The 21,443-nt window shown below is 50.9% G+C and overlaps 1 protein-coding gene across 13 annotated transcripts in view; it reads right to left on the bottom strand.

Moving 5' to 3' along the window:
• The window catches only part of TACC2 (transforming acidic coiled-coil containing protein 2), a 201,989-nt gene that overhangs the window by 9,257 nt on the left and 171,289 nt on the right, over positions 1-21,443 (bottom strand). For 7 of the 13 annotated variants that reach the window (XM_076009733.1, XM_076009731.1, XM_076009735.1 and 4 more), the window contains 8 exons: positions 20,247-20,448; positions 13,303-13,367; positions 11,793-11,908; positions 10,523-10,694; positions 8,749-8,889; positions 7,759-7,848; positions 1,499-1,642; positions 1,005-1,081 (listed from right to left, as the gene is read on the bottom strand). In XM_076009733.1, the coding sequence (XP_075865848.1) occupies positions 1,005-1,081; positions 1,499-1,642; positions 7,759-7,848; positions 8,749-8,889; positions 10,523-10,694; positions 11,793-11,908; positions 13,303-13,367; positions 20,247-20,448 (1,007 nt within the window). The remainder of the gene's footprint in view (positions 1-1,004; positions 1,082-1,498; positions 1,643-7,758; positions 7,849-8,748; positions 8,890-10,522; positions 10,695-11,792; positions 11,909-13,302; positions 13,368-20,246; positions 20,449-21,443) is intronic. The other 6 variants (XM_076009734.1, XM_012781282.2, XM_012781281.2 and 3 more) reach the window with 2 other exon arrangements.

Genomic DNA, 21,443 nt, shown 5'->3' on the forward strand with positions numbered 1-21,443 from the left:
ATGGGTACAACTTCTCCCAGGGAGGCGGAAGGAATCAGAGAGAGAACTTCCGGCCTTCCCAAGATGGCCAACTTCATTTTCAGTGTAGGTAGAAAACTAGAGCCATTCATCCCCCCCCCCCCCCCAAAAAACAAGAAGAGAGAAAATAAAGAGGTTTAAAAATAATGCCGCTGCAGGGCTTCGATGTGAATGTGAAACAGCACACTCCAAGGAGCAGTCATAGGAAAGGTCAGCGGAAAGAAGGAACAGGAGAGCTTTCAGCAAGGTAATGCTGGTGACCTAGAAAACAGGGGATGTGATCACCTAATAGTTCGCTTGCTACGTGAAATGGCAGCCAGGAATGCAATTGATTCCAATGACAAAGTAGCACCCACCATTATAATCAAGTACACTCTGTGTGGTGGCTACTGTGTTTCTATTACAATATCCAACAAATGAAAATAAACCATTCAAGCAAAAGTCAGGAAAGATTCTAAACGTTCACCCACTGAGACTGGTTCAATTAATTGTGTTAGATCCATACAATGGACCATTAAGCACCTGTTAAACACAAAGAGGTAGAGAGGACACGGCTGTTAAATTAAAAAAGAGTATATGATGAAGTATACTGCACTTCCCCATTCATTTTGGAGGAAAAGGGAGGCTGCAGAGACAGATACATTCACACATCTGTGACGAGGAATGGAAAATTCTTACGAGGATCCCCCAGAAACAGGGGACAGCAGTTACCTGCGGGTTGTGGGACGGGACTGGGCGGGGAGGTATCTGTTTTGCATCCTACATATATTTATTTGAACCAAATCCTTTAACTCACGTGCATGTTATTTTAACAACAGTAATACAGTAAAAATACTTTTGTAGAGATATGAGCCTGTGTCATAAAGAAAATTCGAGGACTTGTCCCATAGCAGACGCTATTCCTCGGACCACGCCAGCTCCGGCCATCAGCAAGCCACAGGTGTGAGCGTCCCCAGGCACCAGGGTGGCCGAGCACCGCAACTGACCTCATTTCCATCACTTCCCGCCTGCTTTCTTCGTATTTGTCTTTCCACTCCGTCACCTCTCTCTCCTTCGTTATGATCTGGTGTCGGGGAGGAGAAGAGAAAGGTTAGCCCCAGAGGAGAGGATCTGGGTCTGAGCCATTCACAGACCAAGACCAGGGGACAGGGCATAAATATGGAACTAAAGCTTCCTACGCCAAACCACAGTTGCATTCAGAGAACCTCCCAGCCCCTGAGAAGGAAATAAGCCAGATACCAGACTCTCCCAAGGCCCCTGGGGAGCAAATGAAAGGAGCATGCCTTTTGTTAGGAATTCATTAAACAAAGGTGCCTGGGAAGATCAAAGCCCAGGGTTTGCCTCACGTTTCTGCCTGCAGGGCTCAGTGGAGAAAGTCAGTCTCCAAAGGCACTGGCTTTGTGGACCACATAGATGTATTTATTTATAAGGCCAGGAGCAGGCTCCTTTCCCCGGGAGACCGAGCCACGTGCCACGATACCTCTGCCCTGGCCATCTGGAGCGCGGAGTCCAAGTCGGGCTGCTGGAACAGGAGGCCTGCAGGTTTCTCCACCTCAGCGGTCCCGATGCGGGAGTACAGGGCTGTTTTGGAGATGGAGACATCTGCTGGGTGAGCCGCCTCTCTCTGTGGAATGATTTTTTAATTAAAAAAAAAAAAAAGGGTTAACATTCATCATAGGACAAAGAGGACTGCATTCATCTCCTCATGAATGGGTTGGTTGTTATGGTTTTGAAACAGAGAACATCAAAAGTATGAGAAAATGCAGAGACTCATGAACAGGGAAGTGCCAGGTGGAATCTGCGGAGATCTACCACCTTGCACCTGTGCCGCAGACAAAGGGGCTGATGGCGAGCCCCTGCGGCCCGCTGTGAGTCCTTGGAGGCAGGTGCCTGCATATCGCTGCCACTTATCAGACTCCGAACCACTTAGGCATAACGCATAAGAACGAAAGTCTCTACCCAGTGGGCTCCACTTGCAAAATAAAATCTTGATGGTGACGATATTGAATTCTAGTCTACTTTTGGCTTGTTTTGAATAACCACAGATTTGATCAGTTTTGTAAGACTGCCCACATTTCAATTGGGGGCGGGGGTTTGTTTAGCTCCATTTGAAAGGATGTGATTCACACAATGCTTAAGGCTTCCTGTGGTCGTTAACCAAACGTTCACCTTCAGCAAGCTAGAGTTTCTGGATGTGAAGAGTTACATTGCCCTTAAGTGTGTTACATCAGTGGAAAAATTTAAAACTGGGTAATGACAAAATATCTACATCTGCTGATCAGACCCTGAGCAAGTAGTACACAATCCACGGTCCCACTCCACCCACTGACCCACTGACGTTGGTTTGAGGCTCTAGAGCCTGTTGTAGAGGACACTAGCCTCCTGGGGGCAAGGAGGGGTCTGTGGTCATTCTCTCCTTTGCACAAAATGCTGAGCAACTTGCCACACAGGTGAAACGCACAGTTGAAACGCAGTGTTAGGAGCACCACCAACCAGCACAGCAGGCTGTCAGTCTACTTCTACCGCAAAAGAACATCAAACCAACCGCACTCTCAGTCCTATGCATTAACCTCGGGGCGCTGCCCTGGTTGCCAAGGTGAAGCCCTACCCTCGTTACTGGAGTCCAAATCGATGGGTGGCAATGGTGTCTAACAGGCAGGATGGGACTGCTGCCTGGGAAGCGACGAGAATAACCTGAGCGGTGAACAGAACACCACAGTGTAGTGGAGATTTGAGCAAAGCGTGATGAGGACTCAGAAAGGGCAGCAGCTTAAAGAGCTGACAGTGACCGGGAAGGGTGCACTTGAACACACTCAGCAGGATTTCTCTCTTCAGTGACAGGAACAGGCGTGCTGGCCCCACTACGGCATCAGGGGAGATGCACCTGAGATGGAGATAGCTTAGGAAACGCGGGTAGAAGTTTAATGGATAGGACCAGAGATGACCGGGTTAGGAATGGTTAGCTGTGCACATGCAAGGTGAACTACATGGTTTAGGCTGTTCTGGAAGAGAACTCGGAATGCTTGGATTTCAATGCCCTGCGTGACCTTGAGAGCTTAGCCTGACCCTGAAGAGAGACCTGAATGATCCACCAGCCAGAGACGGGAGCGCACAGCCCCTTCAACCAGACCCCAGAGACTCGCTGAACACAGGGTACCACACTCTTCTCAGTCTCAGACCCCCAAGCAGCCTCTGTTGACAGGGCACGTGACCAGCAGGAACACAGGTCAACAGCCCTGAGCAGACGGGCAGCACAGTCCCCAGGGCCAGAGCCCCTGTTTGCAAATGGTTTTCACAGTTCTGTGTGTCACACGGGGAACTTCTCAGGAAGGAGCTGGAAAATTACACCCAGAGATGGAGACTCAATATCTGTCCTTATGGAGAAAATTCATAAACACAAAATTCTTTAAAAGATTAAAAAAAAAATTAACTGTTCCTATCACTCTTAAAGTAAATGTGTTCTTCAAAAAGTGAGAACAACAACAACAACAAAAAGTAAGAACAAGAAAATGTCAAAGTGAAAAGAAAATCAGACACCATCAAATTCAGGCTAGTCCTTCTGAAGATAAAAAAAACTAAAGATCTGAGAGATTTGGCCAAAAGTTCTCCCCGAATGAGATTCAGTTCTGACCCAAGATCAACTGGTTCCCTGTAGTGCAAAAGAAAACAGATTTAATTAAAACTAACTTTATCATACTGGGCAGAAATTGAATATGACCAAGGAAGGAATTAATGCTCTTTAAGCTGCCCACAGTCCTTTGTAAAACAAGAAAGGGAATGAAAAAGTCAATAAAATGCTGAGCTTTCTAAGTAAATGCAAGCGGACACCACCCTATAGAGTGATTCGCTGTTCCCTCCACCCAGGCCACCTGGCGTTTTCAATAAAGAAACAGATGACTTCAGAAACCACTTGAATTACTGCCTGAGTGTCTGCACGTTAATGAAATTCATTGTACACACCCTGGTTTTTTCTTACAACCAAGAATTGTTAACTGAAATTAATAGGTTTGTCTCTCCCTGATATTTTAAGATCAGATATTTTTAGATTAAGCTTTGTTTCTCTCACATAATGCCCCACTTGCTACTTTAACAGAGGCAAAAAGAGCCACTAGAATCACAAATTGAAATGCAAGACGGCCACAATCCAGAAAGCATGAGCCCTGCAACCAACTTCTACCCTCCAGCTCACTCCTTAAGTCCTGGGTCCCGCGAGAGCCCCTGGCCACCGTCACCCCCTTCAGACATGCAGGCCTGTGCCTGGGTCCTTCTGGCTGCCAGCGAGTGGGTGGGCACTGTGGCAGGATTCCTGTCCCCAGGAGCCGTCAGAGGCCAACTCTGGGGGTGCACCTGCCAATCTGAGGCTGGACAGCCGGGCCAGGGGCCACAGAGGGGTGAGGACCAGGAGTCTTGGTTAGCTGGGGAGACGACAGACACCTAGGCTAAGGCCACGGGGCATGGACACAGGCCAGGTGCATGAGGACACGTCCAGGCCATGTGCCGCCTTCTGGGCAGGACAGTCCCAACATAGGTGCCCAAAGCCCAGGAGCCGCAAACTCGGGGAAAGGACTCAGCACTGCGCCCTCTCGCGGAAGGCCCCGCCAGACACCGCCTGGCCGCTCGTCCCCACCCCCCACCCCCATCCAGACTCTGGGCAATGGCCACAGATTCTCCAGACGGTCAAGCATGTGGGTGCTCAGCCGCTGGTCCCCCGTCGCTCCTCTCGGGCTCTTTTCACAGCTCTCAGGTGTCAGGTGTCCCTCCTTTTGAACCACCATCAAATGGGGGAGGGGGGTTTGTGGGCACAGCACGTGGGGAAGACACGGAACATGGTGCCAGGCTGCTCGCCAACAACACAGACTGCTCCGGCCCAGCTCCTTCTCCCACTCATGTGAAACCCAGGCGTCCCCCCCCAAGCCGGGACTCACAGAGGAATCAGACGTGGGGGACTCACACCGCTTTCCCGCCCAGGGCGCCTGTTGCTAGGACTCGCTCCCCTCCCGAAGCTTGTTCATGTCACCTCATCCCCCAGTCTGCGTGTTGGGTCCCCGTCATCCAGAAAGGCCAGCCAACCTGGAGAGTGTCCACGTCATCCAGCAACCCCGGCCAGGCTCGCCCCCAGGAGGACACAAGCAACCAAACTCAGTGTGTCCAGAATCACGTGGAAGGCAAGTGACAATGAGGCTGTAGCCTGACACCCCTGCCCCCACGGACTCGCCCTCCTTTCTAGCATTTAACGAGACAGAGAACAGCCCGCTGCAGTTCCTCGAAGGCCGGCCGGGCTCTCTGTCGGTCTAGAGAGAAATGCAAGTTGAAGCTGCTCCAAAGATCAACGGGCAACCCCCAACCCTTTTTCATGCTGGTTTTCATCCCTTCGATAGGATATTTTTCATACAAAGTGATTTCATTTGTGTGTTAGCAACAGCTTATGATCACGCTGCCAAAAAGGCTGAGCTGTGTCGCCTGCAGCTGAATATACGGGCAGAAAAAGGGGGGAAACTGGATACGCGGCTGCTGGTCTCCGTGTGCGCAGTTTCCAGCGCAGCGCAGGGCAGTCTGGGTCTGTGTGGAAAAGGAGCCCAAAGGAACAGGGTGGGGTCAGGCCAGCGGCTCAGCCTCGGGCTGCTGAGCTGCAGGCACAGCATCTAGTTCCCACGGGCCACAGTCACCCGATAATGTACTTTTTACAAAGCAATACAAGGTACTAGAGGAAAATGTCCTTACGCTCCAAGATGGTTCTAGCCAACAGAACATCTCTCTCTCTGAGCATGCACTTGTGGAGTGCAGGTGGCTTGCACCGTCTCTCTGACCCACGCTCGATGGATCAATATGACATTCTTTTCTAAATCAAAATCAGGACACATGGGCTGAGAACAAGTTGTGACTGGCAGGAAGTCATCTCCTGGCTGATGTTTGGGGACGTCTGTCTCTCGCAGGCTCCCAGAGGAAGGAGGCAGGTGCACCGAGACACTCGCCACACGTCACACCCAATCTCAATTACTCGTCAGAACATGCTCAGTTCTGCCTCAAACTTCTGGGCAGGAATAGACCACATTTATAGCGGCCAAACTTCGGGCAATTCATTCTGTCTTTGAGCCACTCCCCAAGGATAGCGAGAAATAAATCTAGTAGGGGGAAAAAAATCCTCACTGCTTAACGCTTTCCAAAAATCTTACTTTTATGGAAATTCAACCTAAGTTTATGGTTTGGCAATAAGAACAAGGACATCACCAGTCTGTGCTTATATTCTTGTCCCTGCCCTGAGTGCCCTTGTCCCCAGTCTGGACATCCACAGTGTGGGCACCTTCTGTCTTTGGGAGGGGTCTCCCTTTGAGCTCTAGCCAGGGGGACAACAAGCAGGGCCCCCCCAGACAGAAGCAGCAGCTGGAACTCCTGCTCCTGGACCAAGCACAAGAAGTGGACATGCCACTGCCCCCCTCTGCAGATGAGCTGTTTCCCGAGACAGGCAGGACGGGGCTCCCATTTAGAGACCCAAGTTCTAGTCCCCACCAGGCTGGTAAACTGCCGGCACCAGGCTTCATTTCCCGTCTGTAAAATGGGACCTGGATTCAACTACTAAGGAGAGATGCTGTGAGCCTCTGATCAACAGAGGCAAAAGTGCAGTGTCAGCCAACGGCAGCAGCTTTCTTCCATTGCACACCTACTATGTGCCAGCCACAGAGCCACTCTCCACACCCTGGCAGTCTGCAGTCCTCAAGGCAACCTGCAAACTCGCTGTTATTGGCCTCATCTCACAGATGGAAAAACTGAGAGGCCCAGAGAGTTTCACTAACTGGTTCAAAGCCACAGAGCACAGGTGGGTCCGGCCCTGGTCTGACACACTAGGCTCACTGGGCTGTGCAACTCAGGTAGGGCAAGGCCCTGGGAATGACACACACATTCTGCATGTCAACAGCAGCAGCCACTTGAACTGTTAAGAAAAATCACTCCAAACTTGGAAGCCAGGCAAAAAGATCTCCACATGCCTGGTCAGTATCACACCCACACTAAAAGCAGGGGTTGGCAAACTCGGGCCCACGGACCAAATGCGCGCTGCCCTTTTTAGTAAAAAACAAAACATAAACACCCAAATAGTTTTACCAGAACATTGTCACACCTTTTATCTGCACACTCTCAGGCTGCTTTTGCACTACCGTGGCAGAACTGACTAGCTGTGACAAAGACTTGGGCCAGCAAAGCCTTAAGAATTTACTCTCTGCCCTATACAGAAAGGCTTGCCAACCCCGGTCCAGAGCAACACGTCTCGGTTTCACTCACTATTTATTATTGCTCAGGGCCTACCCTCACCAAATTTACATGTTAACTTGTAGAAGATAGAAAAGTCACGAATTATTTTTGTTCAGTAGAGAAGCAAATGGTTATCTGTAGCAGAAAAAAATAACCTCAAGGTTATGATTCTTCTTCCGCTCTGTGAAGTCAGCATTAACTGGTTTTATATCTCACCTTGCCATCTCACTCTAGCCTCCTTCAGCCCACTGACCCTGAACATTGGTTTCCCATATCCTCCTCCATCTAACCAGCACCACCGCCCTCCCGGTGGAGTTAAACAGATCCTATTAATAGATACGCGCTCGGTGTGCATTTGCACAAGAGTCCCGCTTGCAGCGTTTGGAAGCGGCACTTGGTCGGGCACCGACAAGGCCTGCCCGACGGACGGTTAGCAAAGCGGCTTCCTGAGCACAGCGGCACACACGGCATCCTCAGGTGGCAGCAAACCGGTACCTTGGCGTCCTGGCGGCTGCGGGAAGCCAGCGCAATCTGCCTGGCCAGCTTCAGGGCTTCTATCCGCATGACGGCAAACTCTAACTCCTCCTGCCCGCGGGCCGGGCACGCGCAAACCACGGGGAAATGCATCAAGACAGACGTCAGTGTTTCCCACATCCGAGAAATGAATGTGCCACGTAAATGTGTCATGACAGGTACTCGGGGAAAAACACACGCTCCACCTTTCTTTCACAATTAGCACCTCAGCAGATCATGAAATTAAGTGTTTAATTTCCTTTTGTCAAAAATCACCCTTTTGAACGCATGTCGGGAAGTACTACGCAGTTGGATACAAAATGATTTTCACAATGGGATCAAAATTTTTCCTGTACTGTTTCCTTTGATTTCTTTCCTCTCTTTTTTTTTTTTTTTTTTTTTTAATGTAAGGTTGGCCAACAATTTCCATGAATGAGTCTGCCTCTCTCAAATGGCTGTTAACAATCTCTCTAGGCTTGCTCTGAACGTCCTAGTCTAGGAGATATCAAATTAAGTTGTCAAATTTAGAGCACAGAGTAGATCATTGTTTTTGGTCCCATATGCAAGACGGGGCCCAGATGTTATCTCAGTGGGAGTCTGAGATAGCCTCGTATATATAAATAGCTTGGCTCCACGGTGATCTAATATGCTTGGTTCGGTGAATAAATCGCAGAAACTGCTTTTGGGGCTATCAATACTTCTAAAAAAAAAATGACTGTTTGGGCCCAATTTCCAAAATGAAATGGAAACCGTTTGTTCGATGCGTAATCGCACAGTTTATATGATGTCGGCGTCTTGGGTAAAGAACACCACATCTATCAGCCTTCGAGGGGAAGATATTAACGTTTCATTGGGAACGTTCCCAGCAGTTCCCCATTAAATCCTGCCTCATTTCATTTGGGACTCAGGGGTTCATTCTCTACTGAGGTTTTTTTTGACAAACTCCCCAAAGGTCACGCGTGGGCTACAAACCTGGAGTTTCTGAGCGAATACTGGGGGGTTCTTTTCTGCTAAGTCGGGCTCCAGGTAGTCAAGTGCACCACAGAGGGAGCCGGGGCGAGCCAGCCTGCTGAGCAGGGCGTCAGCAGAGGCAAAGGCACCCTCGGGAGCTGTCTGAACGCCGGCCGAGAGGAGAACACACAAGAGAAATAGAGGAGAAAAATAGAGGAGAAGAGAGTGACATTGATTCCACGCCAAGGCCACGCACCCATTTGTTGGACATCTCTGCCTTCATGCTCAAGAGAGTATCAACTAGCTGCCAATTCTTGCGCTTTCATCTGGACGAATCCCCACACGCTGACAATGGACATCTTTTTTTTATTTGGAGACAGAGTCTTACTCTGTTGCCCTAGGTGGAGTGCAGTGTTGTGGTCACAGCTCACAGCAACCTCAAACTCCTGGGCATAAGCGACCTCCTGCCTCAGCCTCCCTAGTAGCTGGGACTACAGGTGTGTGCCCCACCACACCAGGCTAATTTTTTCTATTTTTAGTACAGATGGGGTCTCACTCTTGCTCAAGCTGGTTTCAAACTCCTGACCTCGAGTGATCCTCCCGCCTGGGCCTCTCAGAGTGCTAGGATTATAGGCATGAGCCACCGTGTCTAGCCGATAATGGACATCTTGAGAGTGGCAGCCCCCCCCCCCCGCCCCAAAAGTAGGAGCCTTCAGTGTCCTTCCCCCACCCCCAGGTCACCTTCACTTCCCAGTCAATGGGTAGGAGCCACGTGACCATTGGCTCGTTTATTTGAGAATCTCAGTGGATGGAAGGCAGCTAGTTGAGGGGCTTTCTAAACATAACATAACTCATCCAGAAAATACCTCCAGGTATAAATCTCAAAGGAAGTAAGGCTTTGGTAAAGGTCACTTTCTAAATAATGGAAAGATGATTACAAACAAAAAGGTGTCTCCTGGTAGATCAGCGAGACTTCAAAATCAGAAGCCAGCTTTGTAGAAGGTGACCCATACTCGAGTCGTTGCTGGCATTTATTTGAGAGACTAACTCACATTTAGACCCTCTTTCTGCTCGCTACTGTTTTTCTAGCATCCAACTGCCAGGCACACAGTAGGAGCTCAATAAATATCTGATGCATGAGATAGTGAATGTTCTGCTAATATAGAACAGCAAAAGCAACACACTAAGTCAACAGCTTCAAACTTGCTTGGGGACTGCTAGGAGGGAGACAAAAAAATAAGATGAAATTCACCAAGAAGGCTGGTCCCTTCTAGATGCATGGAAGACCTGGCAGATGCACCCTACACTTTAGGGAGGTCACAGGCCACAGATGGACTTGTGTAACGTGCAGGGAGTGTGGAGGTTCTGCAAGGGCCCCGCAGGGGTTGGGAGGGGAGGGGTGACGGTCCTGGTCTATAAACGGAGAAGCTTCCCCATTACTAAGTACCAGGAAAACCAACTGCTCCTCAACAGGAGGGTGTCCCCTGTCTTTGCCATCAAGGATGGCAGAGGACTGATGACGGCTCCAAAGCAACAGTCCAGTCCTAAGGGGCTAAGAATGGAAAATTTAAAAACCCCGAAGGCAAGCAAAGCCCCTAGACGAGAAGGGTAGAGCCCCCTAGTGTGAATGGAGAGTCTCGCCCTCGTCCTCCCAGGGCAGGGTCTCCTAGGCTGGCTTCAGGGGGCCCCAGCAGGAGCCGGGTGAGTGCTGCTCTGAAGGCCTGGCCCCGCCCCCCTTGGTGACAGAACCCAGGGCCCATCCCCCATGATCTGGGGCCCCTATGACCCCACTTACAATTTCAATCGCCTCTGAGGGGTTGCCTAAGGCCATGGTGCCCAGCTCCTTCTGGGAGGGTTTCTCTGGCACCTGCAAGTGTGGCTCTTGGCTGGGGGCCAGTGTGCGTGTGACCGGATGCTGGATTTTTGCGGCAGCGTTCACGAGGGCCTCAGTCTCCTCGAAGCTTGACCTGGGGGAGCAAAGAGCATCTTTAGGGTCTTCTCACCGGCAACCCCACAGGAGCCCCAACTACGTCATTACAAGTGATGCTGCACTTTCAGAAGCACAAGGACCCGGGCTTGGGGGGCCAGCCCCACCCCAAGGGCCGCGTGACAAGGGAGGGGCAGAAGCACAGAGGCCACTGGCTATGGGCACGAGCTCTGCCGTTGAGCAGAGGAACAGTGCTTGGTTGCGTACTCTGGGGGAAGCAATTTGGGTACCGTGCCTCAGTTTCCTTTTCTATAAGATGGAGACAACGTACGTCTTTGTGAAGATTAAATGAGATGCTGCAAGTCTGTACAGCACGTCACCCAGTGCCTATCGTACGCCACTACTGTTGTTGTAATAACGTCACCATCAGCGTCATTTCTGCACCTCCCTGGGCGGACTCTGCCCTGCAGAGTCACAGCCGGAGCTTTTACTCCTGCTCAGTGAGAGTCGCAGGCACACAAGGACAGCAAGGCCCAACCTCAGAGCGATGCCCCACATTCACCCGATGAAACAGCACCCTGCTCAGAGCAGGAACCCTGATGATGCAAATATTCACTCCCGTATGGACAATGCACGTTTATCGGGCATGCTGACGGGAGCTTTCCACATAGCATCTCTTTGGAAGACAGGCACCCTGCCCCATCGCACGGTCGGGACGCGCTGGAAGACTGACAGCCTGCTTTAATCTCCACAAAATCCTGGCGAGGTCTGGTTTAGTATCGCTCTCACTCTGCACTCAAGTAAACTGAGGCAAGGGGGGGGTCGAGTGACCACATCAGGTCACACAACCAGGAAGGGGTGGAGGTGGGATTCAGGCTCTGCGTGCTGTGCCACGCCAGCCCCCCACCCCCGTCGGACAGAGGACAGAGTGTGCGAGCCCTGGGGTCGCCCAGGGACACGGCACAGTCTGCTGTTCAAGGGTTCTGCCCTGGTCCCAAGGGCAGCCCATAACAAAACCAGCACATTTACGTCCCTGTGGACGTTCGGACACAGGAACTCGGGCCACCCGGATCTGCGCAGGTGAGATGAGGTCAGGAGAAGAGCGAGCGGGAGGCCACGCGCGCGACGGGAGTCGTACCCGGAGCACGGCGTTGGGGACTCCGGCATGCAGGCGGGAGGGGACTTGACCGGGCTCTCCTGAGACGAGTCAAACATAAGGTACAAGGCCTGCTTCTTCGGGGCGTCGTCGTCCTGCTGCAGGGATCAAAGTCGCATGTCAGCTCGGGCACCGCGGGCCCGAACGTGCCCAAACGTGCCCCGAGATGAAAACCGGACACTCTTCAATAGGGGACAAGTAACCCATCAGGGAAAAGGCTCATTTCCCTGAGCCACCAGGAAGAGAGGAGAAGTGGGGCCGGGTAAGGGAGGACGGGAGGGAAAGAGGAGGCAGAGAAAGCTCGACTGGGTGCAGGAAGGAATCGGCAAGGGGACGGTGAGCTGATGCCATTGTGCACTGGACCTGTGTGATCCATCAACATTTACTGGCCGCCCTCATGGGGCCAGGAGCCCACCGGCCACTGAGGACAAGCAGAGGGTAAGGCAAGATGCCAGTCCAGGGCTGGCCACAGTTGGACAAGCCCAGGGCAGGGTCTGGGCCTGGAGGGCAGCTTGGCCGGACTAGTGCACAGGGATTGTGCCATCGAGGATGCCGGGCCCAGAAATGGGGACTGGTATCTGTCAGCGAAGGGAAGACCTCCACATGCCCTGCCAGGGTCCCCAAAGAAGCCGCTGCAACGGCCAGTGAGCATGCTGCTCAGCGCCACCGTGAAAATCTGAGTGTCTCTGCGCTTCCTAAGCGGGACACGCTCCTCACGAAATCCATCCCCGAGGCCCATGCACCGGCCAGGAGACGGCGCCCAACACACACGGGCACCCTGTGGCCCCAGTCCACTTAAATCAAAGCTATCAAAACACAGGGATGCTCCGGTGGCAAAGTGTCTCGCCCTCGGTGTTATGTACGCGGCCTCCACTCTCTCACCGAGGGATGATGGCATACCCGTGCGTTTTGCTCCAGGAGCTCTGACCCGACTGACCCGGCTCTTGCGCTAGCTCTGTATATGGGCGCATTTTCCCGCCCAGCCCTCAGGTCTAACTTACAGCAGCCTGTGGTTTAAAAGCAGCAACCCCAGCATCTACAAACGATGCCAAGAACGATAAAGATAAAAGCAACCTGTCCATGGCTAGTGTTGTGAGCAGGCCCTCCCGTGATGTCTCTGAGGGCATCGCGGGACAACAGCGAGATGTCACGCATGGAACAGAATGCCCCGGGGCAGCAGGAGTCCAGCCAGGGAAGACAGCCGCCCATTGTAACCACTTAAAAATGCGAGGAAAGGACAATATTCGGATACTTAAAAACAATTTGTCAAAAACAGCTAACAACACACCTTAAAAGCACTGCCCACGCTTTTTAAAGAAACCTATCACTTTCTCCCTGAAAATGCCAAATGAAGTGCACTGAGCACAAACCTCTAGCCCCAGCCCATCATCACCGGGCACCCAGGATGCCATGGGGACAGAGTGCTGGATTGGGGACGTGAGCTCTCAGAGATGCCCCGCACAGGACAGCGCCCCCTGCAGGCAGAACTTACAGGTAAGGAGGTGCCAATTTTCTCCATATATTCGATTTCGTAGGAGTTTCTGTAATCATCCAACTCTGCAAAAAACACAGAAGGCCAGGTTAGTGCCTAAAAAAGAAAAGGGAGGATTTGGGCCGGGCAGGGTGAGGCCTAGAACAGGGTTTTGGGCGGTTGGGGCGCCCGCTGACTACAGACGTGCAGTGTAGCCAAGGGGAGGCTCGGCTCGGCTGCTTTCAGACCCCCGGTTAACCCCTTGCCGTGAAGGGGCTTCTGCCGGTAGGGAGTCCGAGAGTCCCGGGACATCCGACAGCACGGCCACACACAGGTCTCACTCTGCGCCGAGTTTCCAGATCAGGGAGCGTGTGCGCTGGGGGTGTGGGTCTTCTCTGGAGCTCTCGTGTGCGGCATGTGAAATGATACATCCTGGTGACATCTGGGAACTGGACCCAAGCTGCTCCCTCTCTGAGCATTCAGCCGCAGCCACCCTCCGAATCGAGGGAAGAATGACACTGCTCCTCCAGTATGGCCCGTAAGAGAAGCTTCTCAAGTCCCCCGAACCTTTCCCAAAATTCCACCGTGCCTGCAGGGCTAGTTCAAATCAAATTTTTGAATGCAAAGACTAGTAAAGTCCAACTAGGTGGAGAAATAATGACCCATTTCAAATGGATTTGGTGACGTTAGGTTGCAAAGACTATTTCCGACAGTCGACAGGGACTAGAAACCCCACTGCCTGCTTCAGGGAACCGGGTAGCCCCATGTGGAAAGAGCTCTGACACTCAGCTGAGCTCGCAGTCCAGTAAACAGACTGCACACCTACTATGTGCCTGGCACACAGTGGTGAACGAGACCACAATGGACGTCTGTCCTCGTGGAAGCCACAGCCTAGAGCTACCAGATGCTCCTTTTCTGCTTAAAAAGAAAACCAAGATATGATGAATGACATGCTCAAAAACCAGCTGTGAAAAAGCCTTCGTGGCAATCCATAAAGCTGACTGCCTGGATTTTTTTTTTCAGATGAAAATAAGTATAAACAGCAGTTCTGGTTTAAAGCCCCTTTATTTCTGCACATTGTTGAAGGCATCACTGAAAAAATATGATTCCTTAATATCAGTGCAGAATGAGATATTTCCTGGAAGATTTTCTTAAATCCTTCAAGTGTGTGTGGTTGTGGCTGAATAAACTCAAGCCCTTAAACATGTGGACAACTTTTCAGGAATCTCTGAGTCTCCCTGGTGAATCAAACACGTCCTTCTAGTAGGCACGACCTGCTCATGGGATTAAAGATGGCTCTGTGGATTTAATGTCAAAAAGGCCGGGTGTGGTGGCTCACGCCTGTAATGCTAGCACTTTGGGTGGCCAAGGTGGGAGGATGGCTTGAGGCCAGGAGTTCAAGACAAGCCTGAACAAGAGTGAGACCCCATTTCTACAAAAAATGGAAAAAATTAGTTAGGCGTGGTGGTGCACACCTCAGGAAGCTGAGGCAGGAGGATCACTTGAGCCCAGGAGCTCGAGGTTGCAGTGAGCTATGATGAGGCCACTGCACTCCAGGCTGGGTGACAGACCAAGACCTTGTCTCTGAAAAAAACAAAGTCAACTTGGAAAGCACAGAGACTAGCACAAACCACATCCTGCTGGGCTAGAGTGCAGAAAGTGTATTTGCAACCATCATGTAAGCTATACCTAATCTCCTCCTCACCTTAAAAATGAGAAGCAGGAGGGAAACAGATGGACAAGGTGATTTGGGGATTCTCTTTAGATGTCTCACGTCCTAAGTGTAGAACCCCAGGGCCATGGTTTTGTTGTTATACAGACTGCTTAAGTGGAGAAGATAATAGTGAATCAGCTGCTTCCCCCAAGGTATCATCATTCTTGCCAAGGCATTATACAAAAATTATTTAACAGAAACCTCTCAACACACTCCAGAATGGTATGGAGCACCCAGGACAAGCAAGGGACCACCAGAGATTTTCCAGGGCCTATGGCCCCAGGTGAGTAGCCAGCTCTGGTTGCCAGCTTGCTCCCGTACAGCGTCTAATTGCAACCTGAACTCTTCCTGGCAGCTGAATCCGGAGAGTTTTGGGTCACCCAGCTCACTCACCCGCCCTCTTTCCTACCTGCCAAGAGGGTGTCCCCTCCCACTGCCCCGTGTCCCCCATTCCTCCCTTCAGAAGCAGCAACTGATGGTACAACAATGGGGTCTTCGACTCCCCCAGAGAAATGTTTCCATGTGCAAGACGCCTGGTTCCAGGAGGCCTTCACCCCTCCCTCGACAATCCCAGGTTACGGACACCTGAAGATTCCCCTTCCGAATACGCCCTGCTCCTTCCAATCACGGCCATTTTGTGCCCTCGTTTATAATGTACAAACTGGTCTGGAAAGGATGTAAGAAAGATCAATATCTCTTCCTGTCATCTTGGGTGATCGCCCATAATTTGAGGAAACATCCTCCTGAAATTGGTTTTCAACATCTTACTCATGTCTGCTTTAAATGCTAAGCCTCAAAGGGTAGGCCTGGGGGTGATGCCACATCCAACTTTAGCCCCATTTTCACATCATGCCACACACAGCTGGCAGGCTGGGTGACATCAGTGTCACCAAGGGGTACATCATCTTTGCAACCAAAGGAGACAGTCACTTGCTAAAGCATGCAGCTCCTTCAAGTCAAAAAGGCCCAGAGTTATTTTTAATGGGTCCTGTCATCTGAGGGCTGCTTTTGGTAATGATTTTATACCGGGACACCACACAGCGAGAGGGCTTCGCTGATGCTTTCCTCCGACTCTAAGTGCTCGAGGTTTGCGGGGGACCGCAAAGAGAAGCCAGAAGGATGCAGCCAAGTCCAGGTCATCATTCCCAGGACCAGGAAAGCCAACTCGCCAGAATTCTCCATGCCTACCGACTCACCAAATGGAGCTTGGGGTACTGACATTTTGTAGGATGAAATGAAATAACGTAATACAAAAGCCCTACGATAGATTATACCAATGTGAGGGACTGGTGTCAGGCGTATTATTGCTTATTGCTAACATTTCTGGAACTTTTAACATAAGTGACATTCTGTTAGGGGAGAAGAGCAGAGCCCTTTGTAAAGGGACAAGGACGTTGCTCCTTTTCCTCGCCCTCTCCCTTCTACATGTGTAGCATGACAGCGATGGTGTCCCCCTTACAGAACGGATGAGGCTCCCGAGAAGGGCGCTTTCTCTCTGTCGCAGGTGGGAAGGAGGGGCTGAGGTAGCTGTCGCGGGGAAACAAGGAAACTGGGTGGCCACCAAAGGGCCACCCAAACCTGCGACTCTAAAGACAGCTGCTCTCTCAGGGTCTCTTGGACAGAGGCAGGAGAGGTCTCAGGCTGTGTAGCCCAATGGTTCCTAATATTTTTATCCCTAGGGACCACACGGACCAGGGTTTCTGCCCTAGCACCACACCTTTTAAAAGGCTGCACCAAAAAAGAGCACTTACTACGGAGCAAAGAAATGCAAAGAAAACCATTTATAATTGTCAATCCGAGTTTTTAGTCAGTGGGAGATGCAATTACAGTCCAAACATGGTATTTTAATCGCTGGGGTACTTTTCTAAACTAGCTCCATTCGGGTTTTTGAAACATTGAAGACAACTGGAAGGTCTTTCAGCACTGCTCCTGTGGACCCGGGCGGGGAGCGCGACTCGTCTGACACCCGAGTTCCACAGGTGCAGGTGGGAAGCCTTCAGCTGCGAGGCAGACCTGGTCCTCCCTGGACTCCCCCACCACCCTGGGGGAGTCGCTAACAGCCCCAGACCTCTGTTTCCTCGTCCTTAAAATGGGGAATTGCAAAAATCCACTCTGTGGATGAAATGAAATTGTGTATTTTGTAAAAGGTTTCACACAGCTCAAAGTTAAGTGTTCGACCAACGACACTTCCTGCTTTCTTATTGCTACCTGTAGAGTTAACGTTACAGTGAATGTGGGTTCAAAGAGCAATTATCATTTCTAGCCCCACATCCCCTTTTCCTGTGGCTGGTGACTCTGATGTAAGAAAGTCTCAGATCACGGCTGTGGCCCCGCAGAGAATCATCCTGACAATCCCATCAGCACCCGAGTGTGTGTCTGGCAGAGCCAGGCTTGACCCTGTTACATGGACGGGAAGCGTGATGGGACAAAAGAGCTCTGCGTCCAGTTTCTACATCCGGATGCTGGAGGGAGCTGGGCATCTATCTCAGAGGTGGACACAGCAGGGCTGGCACCTGCTGTAACTGTTACTGTTTCGTCTTCACATGGATGGATTTTTGATTGCCCGCCAGCTAAAAATCATAGCTGTCACTTCCCAAAGTCTTCAAAATCATTTTCCAAGGAGACAGATTTAACAGAATTCTGTTCCAAACTTACACCTACCTGTTGAATTTTTGCAGAAACAAACAATTGTCAAATATGTTACTGAGCTAGTGTCTATGTTGGTACAATGTTAAAGACAGACGGACAGATGTTACCATTGAATGAGGTACATAGTAGCTTTAAAAGTACTACCAGAAAAAAAAATAAATAAATAAAAAAATAAAAATAAAAAAAAAAAAGTACTACCAGGATTTTTATATTTTCGAAGAAAAAAATGCATGTATTTGGTTCCTGATGATAAAACTAAAGGCACACACATATCAGAATCATATGCCTTGATTCTGACCTACAAGTCCAAGCCCAGGCTGGTTTCTAAATACTTTTCTCTGACATTTAGAAATTTCTTATCAAGCTCTTAAGATGTAACCCAGCAGGAAACCACAGTTCTTATCAAAATGGCCAAGCCCAATGCTTGTGCTCAAATGTCCCTTGCTTCTTCTGGGACATAAAACCTCTCTTCCCTCAGCCCCCCCCTACACCTGGCACAGGTGATGCCCATTGCAAAGATCAGATTGACTGAGCTGACACTAAGTTGCCTGACCCTGTATGACCTTCATCTCACAAACCTGTCTTTACCCCTGCGATGTTCAGGCTGCTGTGGGAACACAGGATGAGCTAGACAAAGTTCTTGCTTTTAGGAAACACAATCTAGTAGGGAAGCAAGAAATGCACAAAAATCATCAGTATGGAGGTAAGTGTCCCAGCTCGGCCAACACGATGCACCAAAGGCAAGCAGAGCCGAGAATGGACATCCAGGGAAAGGCTGGGAGGGCACAGGACTGGGACAGGCAAGGATGGGAAACGGTGGGGTGGGAGGGTGTCCCCAGCAGCACTGCAAAGGCAGCTGAGCAAGGGGCAACCCAGGGGAAAATGAGGATCAGGGGGAGGCCAGATCTTAGGCTTGAGGGTGTCAGGTGAGATGGTCGCTTTTAGGCCTCTCAAACCCCAAGCCAGACAACCAACCAGCCAGCTAACCGGAAGGCTCTATTTTGCAGAAAATAAAATGTCAAAAAGCACAAGTATAGATTATTTGCATCATCTTTTCATTGTCAAACTTAGAAAGGCAGCTTCCTGTAGGCAGAATATAAGCAACCGAAATTCTGAAAAACATGAGATGGATCTCACTGTAAATGCACGCTGCAGCCATCCTGAGACCTCATGGGCCTGACCAAGGAAAAGCCTCCAGAGGAAAGAGGTACAATCAAAACCTGCCTCGTCTACACCACACCATCACCAGCCCGGTTGGGGGAGGGAGGCCATTCAACGATCTCAGTCCCTTTTTAGCAGCAAAAAAGTAGAGACAAGACTTTTATGGTGTGTGATCATCCTCATAGCAATTTCACTTAGTTTTAGAAAATTGCTAGAAATCAAGATCTTAGGAAAAATCAAAACCATCACAAAAGCCAGAGTGTTGAAATGCTGACCCAACGCTAGACTCGGCAGCCTCACAGGGGGGTCGGTGGAGGGAAGGCATCCTGAGGACTGGGAGCACAGAGAACCGTCAGATTGGGAAATGGGCAATGCCTCATAAGAAAGGCTCTAGCTCTCCTAACAAGAAAAGAAGTATAGGCTGGGTACGGTGGCTCATGCCTGTAATCCCAGCACTTTAGGAGGCCGAGGAGAGGCAGGAGAATTGCTTGAGCCCAGGAGCTCAAGACCTACCTGAGCAACACAGCAAGACCTCATCTCTAAAAAATAATAAATAAATAAAACTAGCCAGGCATGGTGGCACACACCTATAGTCCCAGCTACTCGGGAGGCTGAGGTAGGAGGATCACTTGGGGCCCAGGAGTTCGAGGCCACAGTAAGCTATGATGATGCCACTGCACTTAGCCCAGGCAACAGAGTGAGACACTCTGTCTCAAAAAAAAAAAAGAAAGTAAGTATAGAAGCCAAGATGTGGGGGCTGGGGAGGGAGGGGAATCAACCCCAGTAGGGCAATTCTTTTTAATTTTGATTTACCCAGTCACATTGAGTGCATGTGTGAATATTTCAATCTGAATACACACAGGAGGAAGAAGATACCAATGAGATAAGCAAAGGGCCTGGGCCCATTCCAAAGGAAGGGGACATGTCCTCCTTAGCAAGCCTGGGCTGAACCTCTGGTTTGGGGCCTGGCTAAAATGTGTGGCCACATTGTCCAAACATCCTGTGGGGTCTAGGAATAACACTAGCACCAAGAGACCCCAGGTGGGCTCACTGACAGCGACAGTCTGACTTGGATGACACTCCCCGGAGCTGTGCTTGGCAAAATCACAGAAGGGACAAAAGCCCGTAAGCCAAGACTGAGTGAAGTTTGAGCGAGTGCTCAGGACCTGGAATTAGAGGTTGGTGCACTGGTTCTGAGCAGGAGGCTTGGGGTAAAGGGACAGCCGGTGTCAAGTCTCAAGCATTTAACGCAGCCTTCGCTCCTAGCCCGGTGGGAGCCGTGCAGGTGAACCTCCTGGCCCAGTGGGACCCATGCAGGTGAACTCACTGGAATGACAGCATGGTCACCCGGCCGAGAAGTTTCTTTCCTGGCCTTTCACTCCCTAGGGGCAGCACTCGCCAAGGCAGGGCAGGGCACCGGGCTGGCCACCGGGTTGCTTACCCTCCGTGGGTGAACTGAATTTGGTCTCGTTGACAAAGGTGGACAGGTCCGAGGGCTGCGGGTAGTCCTGCTTGTCAGCCTCCAGGTCCACCGTCATGCATGTCCACTTCTGGCTGGTGACCGCCAGCTTCTCCTCGTCCGTCGCGTGGACCACCGCGGAGATGACGGGCGGAGTTTCTGGAGTGGCGGCTGGAGTAGGGTCCTGCGAGGAGAAGGGCAGCGTCTGTCCTCCCACGCACTCTCAGCCCGAAACCACCCCCGCGCCCCCGCAGCCCCGGGGCCCCGTGTGGCTGGGACAGGTCCTTGTCAAAACCCTCTGCACATTCTTCTTGGACTTGCTGCAAAAGGTCCCTCTCGAGGAAACAAATTCTTTGCCCTATGACTACTCTCCATTTACAATGGTTTATTTCAGAGAGTGACCATGGGTTTAAAAAAAAAAATCGGGATTTTATGTCTTGGTTATCTGAAAAATTTCCTGCTAGTTTTATGATGACTAGTTGTAAGCACATAGAGTGCTTCGGGCTCTCACCTGACAATCCTCATGTGAGTCCCCAGAAGGAGAAAAAGGGGATCCTATCTCCACTTCCGTAGGAGAGCGTGGAGCTGCACAGGGCAGGGTGGGAACCCAGAAATGTCAGGGAAGAACCGAGAATGGGGGCTCGGGCCCCCTATTCCTGGAGCTGGGTACCTCCCCCCATCGCTCCCAGCCTGGCCAGGGTCTGCCGGCCGGGGCTCTGCTGGCTCGGACTTGGAGGTGGAGGGGGTCTGCTTGTTTTATGATCGAGAAATAGCCCTGAATGGTATGACCTAGTGCCTGAAGACCACCTTCCCTGGTCCATAAACAGGGCAGAAGAAATGGCATATATTTGGTGGAGGAACCAGTGACTCATATAACGAGCCCAAGCCCCCACTCCTTTAGGGGAGGGGGGCTCCCTTTTCTTCCCACTCCCAATTTGGCTGCATAATTCAGTGCTCTTGACACAAAAAGTCAGAAGACTTTCTCAACTTGATAGTCCTATGTAAGTTCACAGCCGATGAACCGGCCGGACTGAACCAGAATGATTCTAGAGACTCCAACTAACATTCTTCCCGAGTGTCTTCCGACTCTCAGGAACACTCTGCTCTTCCCCAAGTCAAAGGGATCAATATAATGCCTTGCAAATGCCGAGGGACCCTCCATGGTGAAGGCAGGTAGTT

Source organism: Microcebus murinus, chromosome 14 (genome assembly GCF_040939455.1).
Source record: "Microcebus murinus isolate Inina chromosome 14, M.murinus_Inina_mat1.0, whole genome shotgun sequence".
In the NCBI taxonomy this organism is placed as follows: Eukaryota; Metazoa; Chordata; class Mammalia; order Primates; family Cheirogaleidae; genus Microcebus; species Microcebus murinus.